The 13,139-nt window shown below is 38.2% G+C and overlaps 1 protein-coding gene across 4 annotated transcripts in view; it reads left to right on the top strand.

Moving 5' to 3' along the window:
* The window catches only part of AK8 (adenylate kinase 8), a 125,906-nt gene that overhangs the window by 32,149 nt on the left and 80,618 nt on the right, over positions 1-13,139 (top strand). For all 4 annotated transcript variants that reach the window (XR_012648338.1, XM_075015352.1, XM_075015351.1 and 1 more), the window contains 4 exons: positions 4,770-4,851; positions 6,549-6,620; positions 7,670-7,870; positions 11,904-12,035. Coding sequence is in view for 3 of the 4 variants with exons in the window: in XM_075015352.1 (XP_074871453.1) it covers positions 4,770-4,851; positions 6,549-6,620; positions 7,670-7,870; positions 11,904-12,035 (487 nt within the window). In the remaining variant the exon portion in view is untranslated. The remainder of the gene's footprint in view (positions 1-4,769; positions 4,852-6,548; positions 6,621-7,669; positions 7,871-11,903; positions 12,036-13,139) is intronic.

Genomic DNA, 13,139 nt, shown 5'->3' with positions numbered 1-13,139 from the left:
GGGAAGTTACTAATTACAGTTTAATGGTAGGCAGGAGAGCAGAAAAGACCAGTGTTTGCATAAAGCATGATAGGCATATTTGAAGTCAGGTCTTGCTCTGCTGTATGTTGTTCTTGCTTAGTTCCCAAACCACACTCCTTTTTTTCTGTCTTTTTGTTTTTTTTTCAATCTGTGACATCTGCTTAGAGCTTGTCCCTCCTGTGATACCATACTACTTGCAGCTGTTCAGACCTCCAGCTCAGAGCTGTGCATGGAGTGCCCTGAGCATACGGCCTTTTTGATGTGTGATAAAACAGAACCAAGCCACTGGGGGTATGGAAAGGGAATGCATCAGAATATCAATAAACCTGCTCTGAACAAAGCTGCAACTCTGTGGTAGAATAGACATTTCACTGAAGTGTCAAGTAGATGGGTAATGTATTCTAATTAGAGACTACTGATACCTCAGAATTCAGAGACGTTGGAAATAAGATCCATAAAGCTAACTATTTATGTAAGGGTTATTTATTATGTATTTGTTTAGTGCCTTAAAATATATTTATTACAAGCAGTTATTCACTGAGCTATGATTTCTTACTTAAAATTTTAGCCATTAAATTGTATGCTATCTGTTTTAAGGAACTTTGGCATCTGTGTAATTGTATATGAAGTGTGTTACATTTTGTTGAAAAGACTATCCGCTATCTTTTCTTCATTGCTAAGTATTTGCTTTTGAGCTATAATGCTTCTGAACTGCCCTGACATGAGAAATCTTGTAATACTTTGTTTACTTTAGGTTCCAAAGAATATTAAAGTAGGAGTGGAGATAATTGTCAGGTCCTCAACTGATATAAACTGGCATAGCTGTATGATGTCAGAGGTGCAACACTCATTTACACTGTCTTAGGCTCTGGCCCATTGAGGTTATGGGACTCAGCTTCACATTTATGGCTGAACAGAGTACATTTACAATACGATGCCTAGGCTCCTAACATACTGATAAAACACGATGGAACCTGTTTGAGTTCTCTCTCCTCTGTAACTCCCCATGGAAAAATTGATTTTTTTAGCACCTGTGTGACCTTATTCAGTAGTTCATCCTAATTTGATAAAGCAAACTCTCGGAGTAGCAAAAAATGGCCTGCAGTTACTAGTGTCTTTTTTTTTTTTTAATTGCCCACAGAAGATTGCAGGATGGCAAGTCAATGAAATCAGGCTATGAAATCAGAATTAGGGGATTTTAAATAGTCTCTATTTTCTGGTATATTTGGAATATCCTGATCTTTTTTCCTACAAAAGTAATTAAGGTACATTTCCCTGAAATAATGCTGACATCTTTGTACTCCAAAGTGATAAAGGCTCAGATTGATATGAGAGATGATGATGATTGCTAGCTAATGCTTTTTACATAGACAGGTATGATCTTTCAGCTTTCTTACCACCACCAAAAGTTATTGGGAGTACAGTTACAAGGACTTGTTCTGCTAAACAACTAACAGAGAGAAATTTAGAGAAACTTTAGCAGATTTAGACTCAGAAGCCATAAGAGGTTGATTTCAGATACAGCATCAGACAGAAATTGAGTAATACTGCAGTACTCCTGTGGTATTTCATAGATCTGTAAATGCTTCTTTTTTTAAGATGTTCAGTCCAACACTTATCTGTCTATAACAAGGACTTAAGGGAGCAAAAGGATTTTCTTTCTTTCTTTTGCTCTGTTGCTTCATTAGCTCTGGGAAATAGGCTCCATTACTGTGAGTTTTCCTGTATAATTTCAGAAAATAACGAGTGCATATTTTCTTCCATGTTCTTTGCTCTTTAGATTTGTTTATTTTCTCTCTTTCTCTCTTTTTAAATGTGTGGTGTGGCTTGGTATGCTTCTGAATATTTCAAAATTGTAGAAATAGGTTTGGATTTGTGCTGTTTGGGGGTATTTTTGCCATTTTTTCCTAGAAAGAAGACATTTGTTTGTATCCTATTCGGTTTTTTTTTTCATTATTGAAACTTTAAAAAATAAACCAATTGTGCAATGTGTAAGTGCCTGTTTCACTGTGGTTATGTCATTAGTGGATGTTGCTTTCAGCCACATTGAGCACAGCAAATGGTCACTTTCTTTTCCGCTAAACCTCTCCACTGTGGAACCCAACTTTATGCTCTACCTCATTGAAACTCATTTCTACTTGCTGGATTAAATTAATTTTTGGTACTGAAGACCCAACTAAGGGCCCATTTTGAGGTAAAATGATATATCTGCAGGCCAAGGGACATCACAGCTATACTGGGAAAGGGTGGACTGTCCTCTGCAGTAAGCTGGAGTGACTATATTAGAGGGACTGCGTTGTAACTCCGTGGTCTGTATGCCATTTGGGATGTATAAATGTTATACCTCCTTAACTCCTGCTTAAAGGTTCACATCAAATTTGATTTCTTGGGCTTTGGGTGGATGTATTTACCTTAAATAAAAAAAAATGGGGAAGAGATACCTTTGCAGCTAAAGCACAGATGAGAAGTGAAGAGATTTAGCTCCTGTTACTCTGTTCCCTGCCTGAACTTACGCAACTCACTTCACTGCTGTTTCTCAATTTCCGTATCTGGTAACTGGGGAAAAAACAGTAAACTATTTCAGGTCTGGCATTCTATCATCTGGAACTCTCAAATAACCTGCATTTTAACCATATGTAAATTTTAGTTGCATTTTCCATAAGTGCAAGATAGTGAAAGTAAAATACAAATAAATACAGCAAATGCAGTAGAGGTTTACAGTGCACAATACTAGTGTTGATGGTTTATAAAGTACTGTGCATACATTTTTGTTTGTTTCTTAATATCTAATCTTGTTTTCCATTGGTATTTTGCATTGCTAGGTTATGTATACCTCTCTATTACCCAGAATTTTCGAGTATCTGGAAACCTCCCCTCCCCGGGCTGCCAGATAAGAAAGAGTATACTGTAATTTGATCTGTCTGGTTTCACTGTCCAACCTGAGTACTAGTGTAACTCACCTACTGGCTGCGATTCACTGTGACATGCAGTGGTGCCTAGACCACTTCGAGAGATAGAACGAATCTCCTCCACAGCCATAGCTAATAGACAGCTGGCTTTTATCAAAAGCTGTAGAGGCTCATGTACTAAGCTCCAGAGGTCTCAGGTTTGAGTCCACATGTCATCAGTTACACTAATAGTTCAAGTGGTTAAAAGTAAAGTTGATTTATTAAATTATTTCATTTGTAATAAATTGAGGTGGTATTAACATGTGATATGATTTTAATAGCTGATGATAATTTTGATGGTGTCTTTTTAAGCTTTATTTATATTACTTTGAACTGAATGAGTCTTACAGTGAGTGAGAAGGAAGATAGTACATAATCTTCAATAGGAATTAGAAGTGTGGTCAACTGAAAGATGTTTTATTTGCAGTTTCTTATGTATCAAAACTTCAATAAATGTAATTAACATTTTCACTAATTTTGAATAGTTTGAAAATTATCACCTCAGTAAGTTGATATATGACTAAATACAAACTTGGATAAATTTATTTGCATTTAGCAAGTGTCCAGTTCATTGCACCTATATTTTATGTTTCTTATAGAAATGTGAAGCAGTCACCTTTCAATAAGAACTAGGCATTAAGGGGGCAAACCTTGGCCCATGCAGTGATCCCTTTGTAGAGTTCTGGTGGCATAAAGGGGCCATGAAATTGCCCTAAACAGACATCTGAAGATTTCCTCCATCAAAGAAAAATTCCAAAGTGGTCTACAGCTAATCTGTTCTAACCTGTAAAATCCACCCTCACCACCAGATAGGATTACACCAAGGTCAGTGAGCTTAGATAGAAACGGCTTTGTTCCTAGTATGTCCACCTGACATTTACGCCAGAAACTAGAGTAGTGCTGAGGCTGCTCTGCCACATGCAGAGGATGAACGGGCTCTCAGCTGCCTCTCCACCCTCTCGTGTCCTATGCTGAGCATCAGTCAGTCAAATCCAAGGATCCAGGTTTTATCCAGATAAATATTTAAGAGATAATAACTTGGTGTAACCAGCAATATTATGAAGGATTCAAACGGGGGGGAATGGGAGAGGAGGGGAGAAATAGCCTTAAATCCCATTGATTTCAGTTGACTGAAAACCAGCTGCTCTCGATACTTTACAGAATTGGCTCTCCAATGATGTGTAGATGTAATTAAATCTTCTCAACATGCAAAACATCTCAGATGCTCAATACTGAAACTATGGAGCTCCTAAAATTTTAAACTTATAATTATACTCTGCTCATTACATGTGATGCGGTATTTCATAGATGAGCTCAATGTGGAAGAGTCTTCATTAGTCATTCATTTCAGAGGTTTGTGTGGATTGTACAAAATAATTCCTTGGAAGAATAGGCTGAATGTGTTCCTTATCCAAATCCTCCTCTTATTTTAAGGTCAGTATAAGATTATAATCCTAAACCCTTTTTTAAAAAAAATTCATAAATTGAGCTTGTCCATTAGGAAAGAACCAGAATAAATGACAGAAGGTTACAATTGTATTTGTGTGATGACATAAGAGAATTCAGTGTTTCTCAGAGGTAGAAGGAGAGTTAAATGTTAACTCACATTTTAGTCTGGAAAAGGAGTACATTTTCTGGAAACATTTGGGTTTAAATGCATGATTTATTCCTGATTTGCACTGTAGTGAGGTAAGAATTAGATAGTGTGTGTTCAACAAATGGGATTGAATTGTCCTAGGATTTAATTGTTAAGATTCGCTCTGTTTGGATCAATAATTCTTTCATATTTTTGTGCAATAGGGTTGGATTTTGGAAGGTTTTCCTGAAAACCAAGACCAAGCCTGGATGCTGCACTCAGCTGGCATCACTCCTAGACATGTTGGTAAGAAATACAAATTTTTTTTTGTATTTGTGTGTCAGAGATGAAAACTACTATTGACTTAAACAAAAACATCTCGTGTGTTTAACAACAGTGTTTTGTACACACGTAAAACATGCCTAAAAGACCAAAGTAAATCAAAACAGTCACAGGGCTGGAGGAGATGGCTAACTGGGGCCTCAGCCCTCCAAAACTTTAGGGCAGTCTGTTGAACTATTTGCCCTGCCTTCCCTGAATGGAGCTTTATCTTTTTAGCACTTTGTAGCCCACTACCTTCCTTTAGACCAGGGGTGCACAAAGTGTGTGTGAAATTTTGTAAGGGGGGCACAGCACGATCGACTGCTGGGTCTCAAGCTCATCCACCTCATTAAATATGTTGAACTATGTTACTGTTTTTAGATCTGTGTATTCACATTTATGTACCAATTAATTAAGTTTTTACATTTTACATACTTATTTTCTCGCACATGCCAAAAGTTTTTTTTTGTAATGTGAGCATAACTGAACTTTCTGTTGGTTTGGATTACATTAGACAGGTTGGGGGGGATGGGGCGTGGGGAAGGGGGTGCTAATTGGAGGGACAAAAAATGGGGCCTTGACTTAAAATGTTTGCTCACCCCTGCTCTAGACCAGCAAATTCCTCTTCTAGCAAGTGATGGCAAACAGCTGTGCCTCTCTGTTTCTGTTTCACCAGTGAGTCCAAACCTCCTCTGACCTCCGGACCCCAGATCTCAAGGATTCTGCTTTAATTGATCCCTAGGAGCAAAAAGGATCTAAAAGCGCCCCCAAGCCATTCCCCCGTATGATAGAATAATAAATACAATTTGCTCAACACACAGAACATGAAATTGAAGCACGCAGGTCTTCTGCCTGACCTTTCATGCCACAAATAGGAATCTGGGGTATGTCAAAACAAAGATAATTTTATAGTGTCAGGATGCTAGCTCCTGCCCTTCCCATGCTGGGATTGTTTTAAATCATTATTAGATAGGGAACGATCCAAAATGCAAGAGAAAAATGAAAATTGGGGCACAGGACAGGTGAGAATGTTTCAAAAATCTGTACAGCTTAAGTGGGAGCAATAAACAAGGTCCAGCTTTAGTCAACCGTGACATGGTACTTTGCTACTTTGGGTATGATTTGTATATAATTCTATTATTAATTAGTAAAGGAATTCAGAATCAGTATGATATTGCTTAGAAAAATATGTAGATTGGATAACACTTATATGGTCATTTCTGAATGTAGCTAACCGTATTGATGATTAAATTCTTTCCTCAATTTTAGCTATGTAATCAAGAACAAAATAGCACCCTTAATAAGAACATGAATAAAGAAGAACCTTGCAAAATAGAATGCACATGATTAATTGAATTTAGTAAGTGAATGATCATAAAAGAAGACAGATTATTGCTTCACAAAATGAAGTGAACTGAGCTTTGTATTTATCACAATATATTTCTTCCTAAAAATGGTATCTGACTGATAGTTTTGGTCAAAATCTGCGCCCCCCCATCAAATGTTCATAGGTAAAATGCAAGGAAGTAAAGAAAAATGCTGCAAATGGGGAAGATGGCTAAATGTACGTGAATTGCATCGATCCCCCCACTTACTTGCAGAGCATAGGTGCAAGCACCTCCAGGAAATGAAATCAGTAGCTAACTGAAAATGCATTTCTATTCTGTTTCTTCTGTGCTTAGTTGTGCTGTATGCTCCAGACATGGTACTGATTGAAAGGAACCTTGGGAAAAGGATTGATCCATCCACAAAAGGTGTTGTATGCTTTTGTACCTGATACTTTCTAGGAGAACGTTTTTGTGTTATCCCAAGAGACACTGAAGCCTTGATGCTTTTAAAGTTGATTTTTAATGCTGTCCCTTTATGGTGTGAGAAGGCAATATAATTCTGAATCAGATATACACTTTTGTTTTAAATTCAGTGGATATCATTTTCTGCACCAATACAGTGGTGAAAATATTTGTAAAGACCAGTTTTGTGGCAAGCCGTACTGCTGCCTTACAGCACAGGTCACCCTGACTTATGATCACACCGTAAGAATTTTACTGTTTACCATAGCATCTTTGATAGACTTTGAAAGGCAGTAACACCTTTGGATAACCTCCACTGTGTGTGCTCCCCAGTGGGAGAGCCAACAGGACATGGCAGTGTTGCAGATGGTGTGCTTTGGGTGCTCCACAGGAACCCATGTCAGTTGTTCTAAGAGTGGCATTGGGAAGGACATGCTGAATTAAAGGGATGGCTTTTGTTTGCTTTTCCAGAGAGGCCTTAGTTTAAGTTTAGGGTAGGAGTTAGGAGATAAAAGTACTATTCCCAGCTCTGCTACAGCTTTTTTGTGTAGTTGTGGACAAGCCACTTCACCATTCCGTGCCTCAGTTTCCCCATTTGGAAGGCAGGGATAATATGCAATCTTATAATTATGTTATCAGAATCAATATTTTAAGAAGTGTTTAGAGATCATTAGGTGGAAGGTGCTAGTGGAGTGCAAAATATTCTTCTTCTTCTTAATTGAAGACTTCATGGTACAAGGAAGGCACAGGTCTGTTCTGAAGATCCCAGTGTAAAGTAGTAGCAGGTGTACTGCTGCACCTCATTAAGGGACACAAACATATTTACCACCCACTACCCTATAGCCAGCTACTTCTCTGCACCCTTACCTGTCGTCTTTGTGGAGCTATTCAGTAGTAGTTAGGAAGAAGTCACTGTGCTTCCCTTCTACCTGTGCTAGAGTCTAGACCTTGCTTATGTCTGGGAGCTTTTTTGCAAACTTCCTAATGGGTCCTAATTACTCTTTAATGTCTAGAGGTGTACCATACCACCTTTGACTGGCCAAGCGACCCTCTGGTGCAACAGCGTTTGGTGGAGGCAGAAGGCATATCTGAACAGGAGACTTCAAAGCATCTGCTGGAGTATCATAGAAATTTTCCCAGAGTTTTCCAGATTTATCAGCAAATCCTAAAATCATTCAATGCTGACCAACCTTGTGCAGACGTCCTCTCCCAGGGTAAATATCAATTATGTACAGTTAGAAGGTAGTATGAGAGCTGACATATTCTCTTCTGAAAGATGGATATCCAGCTTTTAGAGATAATTGTGCCAAGTTATAGGACTTAAGAGCTCACAAGAATTGGCCAGTTGGGAATGCAATGTGAATCAGGGTTACAAAATTATTTCCTACGCGATGGGAAAGCCCAGAGCTGCAGTTGAGAAAACCTGCAGTATCAGCATTGGGTATGCCTACTGGAACCACTGCTAGTCTCCTGTAGAGCTATTACCTGCATAGCCCAAAGCTATTAACACATAGTAATAGTTCAGGGTGGGTTGTATTTCATTGTACAAACGTTCCCTGTACTGATAGGTTGGCTACGTGATAGACTTTTGTTTGCTTTTGCCCAACTTTACTTTAACACATTCTGCTACTTCATGTTGATTCTTCCCAACAATTTCCATATATTTTTTGTGAAGACCAACTGCTAATCAATGTTTTCTCTAATTTTTTCCATCCATGTGCAGAATAAATTTTATGTGCACCCAGGCATGTGTGGATGTGCACCACCCGTAGTGACATGCTGCCGGCTGTGGTTGCTGTGCTAACCAGTGGGGTGGCATTTAAATCTCTCTTGGATGGCTGTCTGAGCACACACCTGACAATGTACTTTGTATCTATCAACTTTTTGATGCCCTATTACAGCCCTGTAATTTTGCATCTCAAAGAGGTCTTTTTAATGACTAGTGCAGCACTTTTAAGCTAAACAACTAGGAAGTTTATATTCAGAATTTACACATTAATTACCTCCAAATTACTTAATTAAATTTAAAAGTTCATATCATAATTCATAAAGAATTCATGCCTTGAATTGTAAATAAAAATGTGAGTGCCTGAATATTAATTATTAGTAATTAATAATGTAGTGAGATAAATTGAAAATTGGAATGAAAAAAAATCCTCTCTAGATCTTTTTTTGCAGTGCGTCAAGCAGCCAGATTTTTTTAAAGGAATAATTAGATGTGGAGACTGTCTGGGGGATCATTACTCCTAATTAACTTGGTTATTTACTGCAAATTAAGCATCATTTGTAAGCCGGATGGTTTGCCAGTAATGTTTGTGCTTTTGGATACCCTGGTCGTGGAAAGTGCTTAGAAAAACTAGAGCCCTGCTTGTTTAGCTGACATTTGTTTTTGGATAAATTATCAGATAAACAGATTTATGGTTTCCAAGATTTGTATATTTATATGTTTCATGATAGAGGTGGGTGTGAAAGGGAGTCAAGAAATTGCAACTTTGTTAGCTTTTGGAGAACAGAGGATCTGCTTCTTATCTCACTTCAGATATACACCAAGGGAATTGCAGCAACTTCACTGGAACTACTCCTGATTTACTCTGGTGTGAGATTAGACTCAGATCCAGTGTATTCAATGATTTCAGCAGTACAGCATGCACCACAGTTTGTGCTCTGGGATCAAGGAATATATCCCATGCAATTACAATATGAGTCAGTAGTTACAGAGAGGAAGCCGTGCTAGTCTATACACTATCAAAACAAAAAGCAGTCAAGTAGCACTTTAGCAAAATAGTTTATTAGGTGAGCTTTCGTGGGACAGACCCACTTCTTCAGACCATAGATTCAAGTGATTCTGAGCAACTACTCCCAGTTCAGGAGCTAGAAATGTCAGAACTAGAATGTTGTGTTCTGACTTGTTTCTGCAGTAGGAGATATAAGGATCTGGAAATCAGACACAAACGGGGTTGTTAACCCAGTGTAAGTTAGTCTTTCTTAAATATGTAATGTGTTAATGTAATGCACCAGTCTCCTAAGCAAAATGGAGTGAGAAAAACTTGTTTAAAGGATTGAAAAATAAAACTCGATGAATTCATGGAGAATAGGTCTGTCAATGGTGGTTAGCCAGGATGGGCAGGGACAATGTCCATAGCCTTTGTTTGCCACAGGTTGGGAATGACCAACAGAGATCACTAGTTGTGTCTACACTAGGAACTAACGTTGAAGTTAGGCAATACTTTGAAGTAGCCAGCAGAGAGTCTACATGCATTTTCCCTTACTTCGAGGTAGGGAGTCCAACTTCAAAGTCCTTACTCCATTCCCGAGAATCCCTACTTCAAAGTTTTAACTTTGAAGTGGGGTGTGTGTAGACGCTCAACTTCGAAGTTATTTTTGTAGTGTAGACACAGCCTTGATGATTACCTGTTCTGTTCATTCCCTCTGAGGCACCTGACACTGGACACTGTCAAGAGCCATCTACTGGGATGGATGGGTGGACCTTTGGTCTGATGCAGTATGGCCATTCTTATGTTCTTACAGAATTGTTCTGAAAGGGAGAATCACTGCCTAAGATCTGCATTCTTGTACCAATTTTATTAGACTTAAATACAGTGTGTATCAGAGACTCCATTGCACCTTTGTTGCATTTATTTGCATTTAAGTTTGTCTGGACAGAAACAGTCAATCAGACATGCAGGTGTACCTTCCATATACTATGTGGTAGTGTCAAAACAAAAAAGCTGTCAAGTAGCACTTTAAAGATGAACTAAATAATTTATTAGGTGAGCTTTAATAATTTAATAAATTATTAAATTTAATAATAAATTATTTTGTTCATCTTTAAAGTGCTACTTGACTGCTATTTTGTTTTGATATTATATAAACTAGCACAGCTCCCTCTCTGTTACTATTCAACATATGTGGTAGTGTGTAGTTTGGGAAATGTAGAGTCTTGCTTAAATGTCTCTACTTCTCTTTAGAGAGACAAGGTAGGTCAGGTAATATCTTGCATCTCTACTATGCTGGGACCAACACAGCTACAACAACACTGCATATCCACCTCTCCTTGTTCATCAAGGGCCTGATTCTGAAAGGAATATGTAACCTGAGAATCAGCATTTTGGCAGGCTGTGTGTTCCAAATATTCTGATTATAAAATGTCTTCATTATCAAGCTAAGCCTTACTGGATCTTCTTTCTGACCTGTATTATCAATTTTTTTTCTGGGACTGCGGCAAAGTTGGGATCACTGTAATGCAACAATTTGAATTATTCTTTACAAGATCTATAATCCTTTCAAAGTTCCCAGAGGATGGGTCCCTAGACTGATATAAAATTAATAGTTTCCTACTCAATACAAAGCAAGATCAGCAAAAATAAAGTGATATCCACCAGGGAGAGAGGAGCTTAGCTAAAAACATCATTGTCTTTATCCTTTGTGCAAAAATGATGTGCCCAAGAATAAAATCACATGTAATTATCAGGTACCCATATAATATTCTGTCATGAATTACTTGTGCCACAAAAATGTAAAACCTACTAAGTAAGCGTGCATTAATCACATATGAAGCTGGGGAAGCGTCATGAGAAATTGACATCCTGCCTTTTTCATAATTATCATATAAATTTGTTTATAAACTAGCATAATTATTGTATGTAGTGATATTCCCCTGGAGCTTGCATGGAAAGTGTAGTTAAAAAGCAAGGATAGTTTCCATTAAAAATTATGTGGTAAAACTGTTGTTGGTAATTGACTCTCTCTTTTAAAGTGCGTTGAGATCCACTGGTAAAAGGCACTACATGAGTACTAAGTATCTGATTTGCTCACCTTGATTATCTTTTTCTGATTTGTCCTCCTTGCTTACTGTTTTTGGTTCTCTGTGCCTTAAATATTGAGTCTGTTCTGATCTGGCTATGGTCTGAAGAAGTGGGTCTGTCCCATGAAAGCTCACCTAATAAACTATTTTGCTAGTCTTTAAAGTGCTACTTGACTGCTTTTTGTTTTGATAACTATACTAGGATTCCTAAAATGCCTGTCACTATAATATGGTACATTGCACAAACAGTATGTCAGTTTCCTTGGAGCCCTGATCTCGATTAATGTAACGCAAATAAAATGATGATGATGATGATGATGATAATGTCATAGTTCTAAACAAAGAACTTCATGAATAATTGCTTCTGTTAAGAAAGCAAAAGTAAATGGATTTTAACTCATTTTATGGCATCTGACTTTCTTATCCTTCTGTTTTCTTTCTAGTTCTGACCTATGTCCAAACCCGGTGCCGATCAGCTGCCCCCTTTACACCACGGATTCTCTTTTGTGGACCCCCAGGCAGTGGGAAGAGCCTGCAGGCAGCACTAATAGCTCAGAAATACAGTATTGTCAACAGTAAGTTCTCAGTAAATATGCACTTTGCTCCATTCCCTCTTTCTCTCCTTTTGATCATTTATCTTTTGCTGTCTTTCTTTCTTACTCGCTCATAAAATTTCTCTGATAGTCCGTCACTGTGGATGTCAAACTTTTTGCAGGGGGGCTGGAAAATCTTGCGATAAAAATATTAACCAATAAAAACATATATCCTCTGCCAAACTAGCGCCAACATTTTTTTAGTCATCATTTTTTATACCCTTTAGATCAGTAGTTTTTCATGTGTTGTACACCAGAGGTACTTCTGTGAGCAGTATGTAGTGCTCTGAAGTCTCCATCACATCAGTGGGTCTTGCCTAATGAGTGTGCACTTTCACATGTCTACTCAATATTGGGAAGCTTTAAAAAAAAAAGTTCTGAAATGGGAAGAAGACACTTAGTTTTTAGGCATTTAAAATATATCTGTTTCAAAAAGTGAACAAATATAAAAACATTTATCTCAGCCCTTCATAAGGGAGCCCAAGAGAACATCACACGGGGCTTGTTTTGGTATATGTTCATAGTGTCAAGTGATTGAAGGTAGGCTAAATTAGAGCACAACTGGGCAATGTAATCAATGTAATTTACAATCATATTGGCCGTGTCTACACTAGCCAAAAACTTCGAAATGGCCGTGCAAATGGCCATTTCGAAGTTTACTAATGAAGCGCTGAAATACATATTCAGTGCCTCATTAGCATGCGGACGGCCGCGGCACTTCGAAATTGATGGGACTCGCCGCTGCGCGGCTCGTCCAGCTAGGGCTCCTTTTTGAAAGGACCCCGCCTACTTTGAAGTCCCCTTATTCCCATCTGCTCGTAGGAATAAGGGGATTTCAAAGTAGGTGGGGTCCTTTTGAAAAGCAGCCCCGTCTGGACGAGCCGCGCGGTGGCGAGTCACGTCAATTTTGAAGTGCCGCGGCCGCCCACATGCTAATGAGGCGCTGAATATGTATTTCAGCGCTTCATTAGTAAACTTCGAAATGGCCATTTGCATGGCCATTTCGAAGTTTTTGGCTAGTGTAGACGTAGCCATTGTGTAATATTATATGATATTGAAAAAATTGCAGATATTTTAAGGAACGGA

Source organism: Carettochelys insculpta, chromosome 21, assembly GCF_033958435.1.
Source record: "Carettochelys insculpta isolate YL-2023 chromosome 21, ASM3395843v1, whole genome shotgun sequence".
NCBI lineage: Eukaryota > Metazoa > Chordata > Testudines > Carettochelyidae > Carettochelys > Carettochelys insculpta.
Note: the sequence above shows the minus strand (reverse complement) of the source record. Positions and strands in the feature narration are given on the sequence as shown.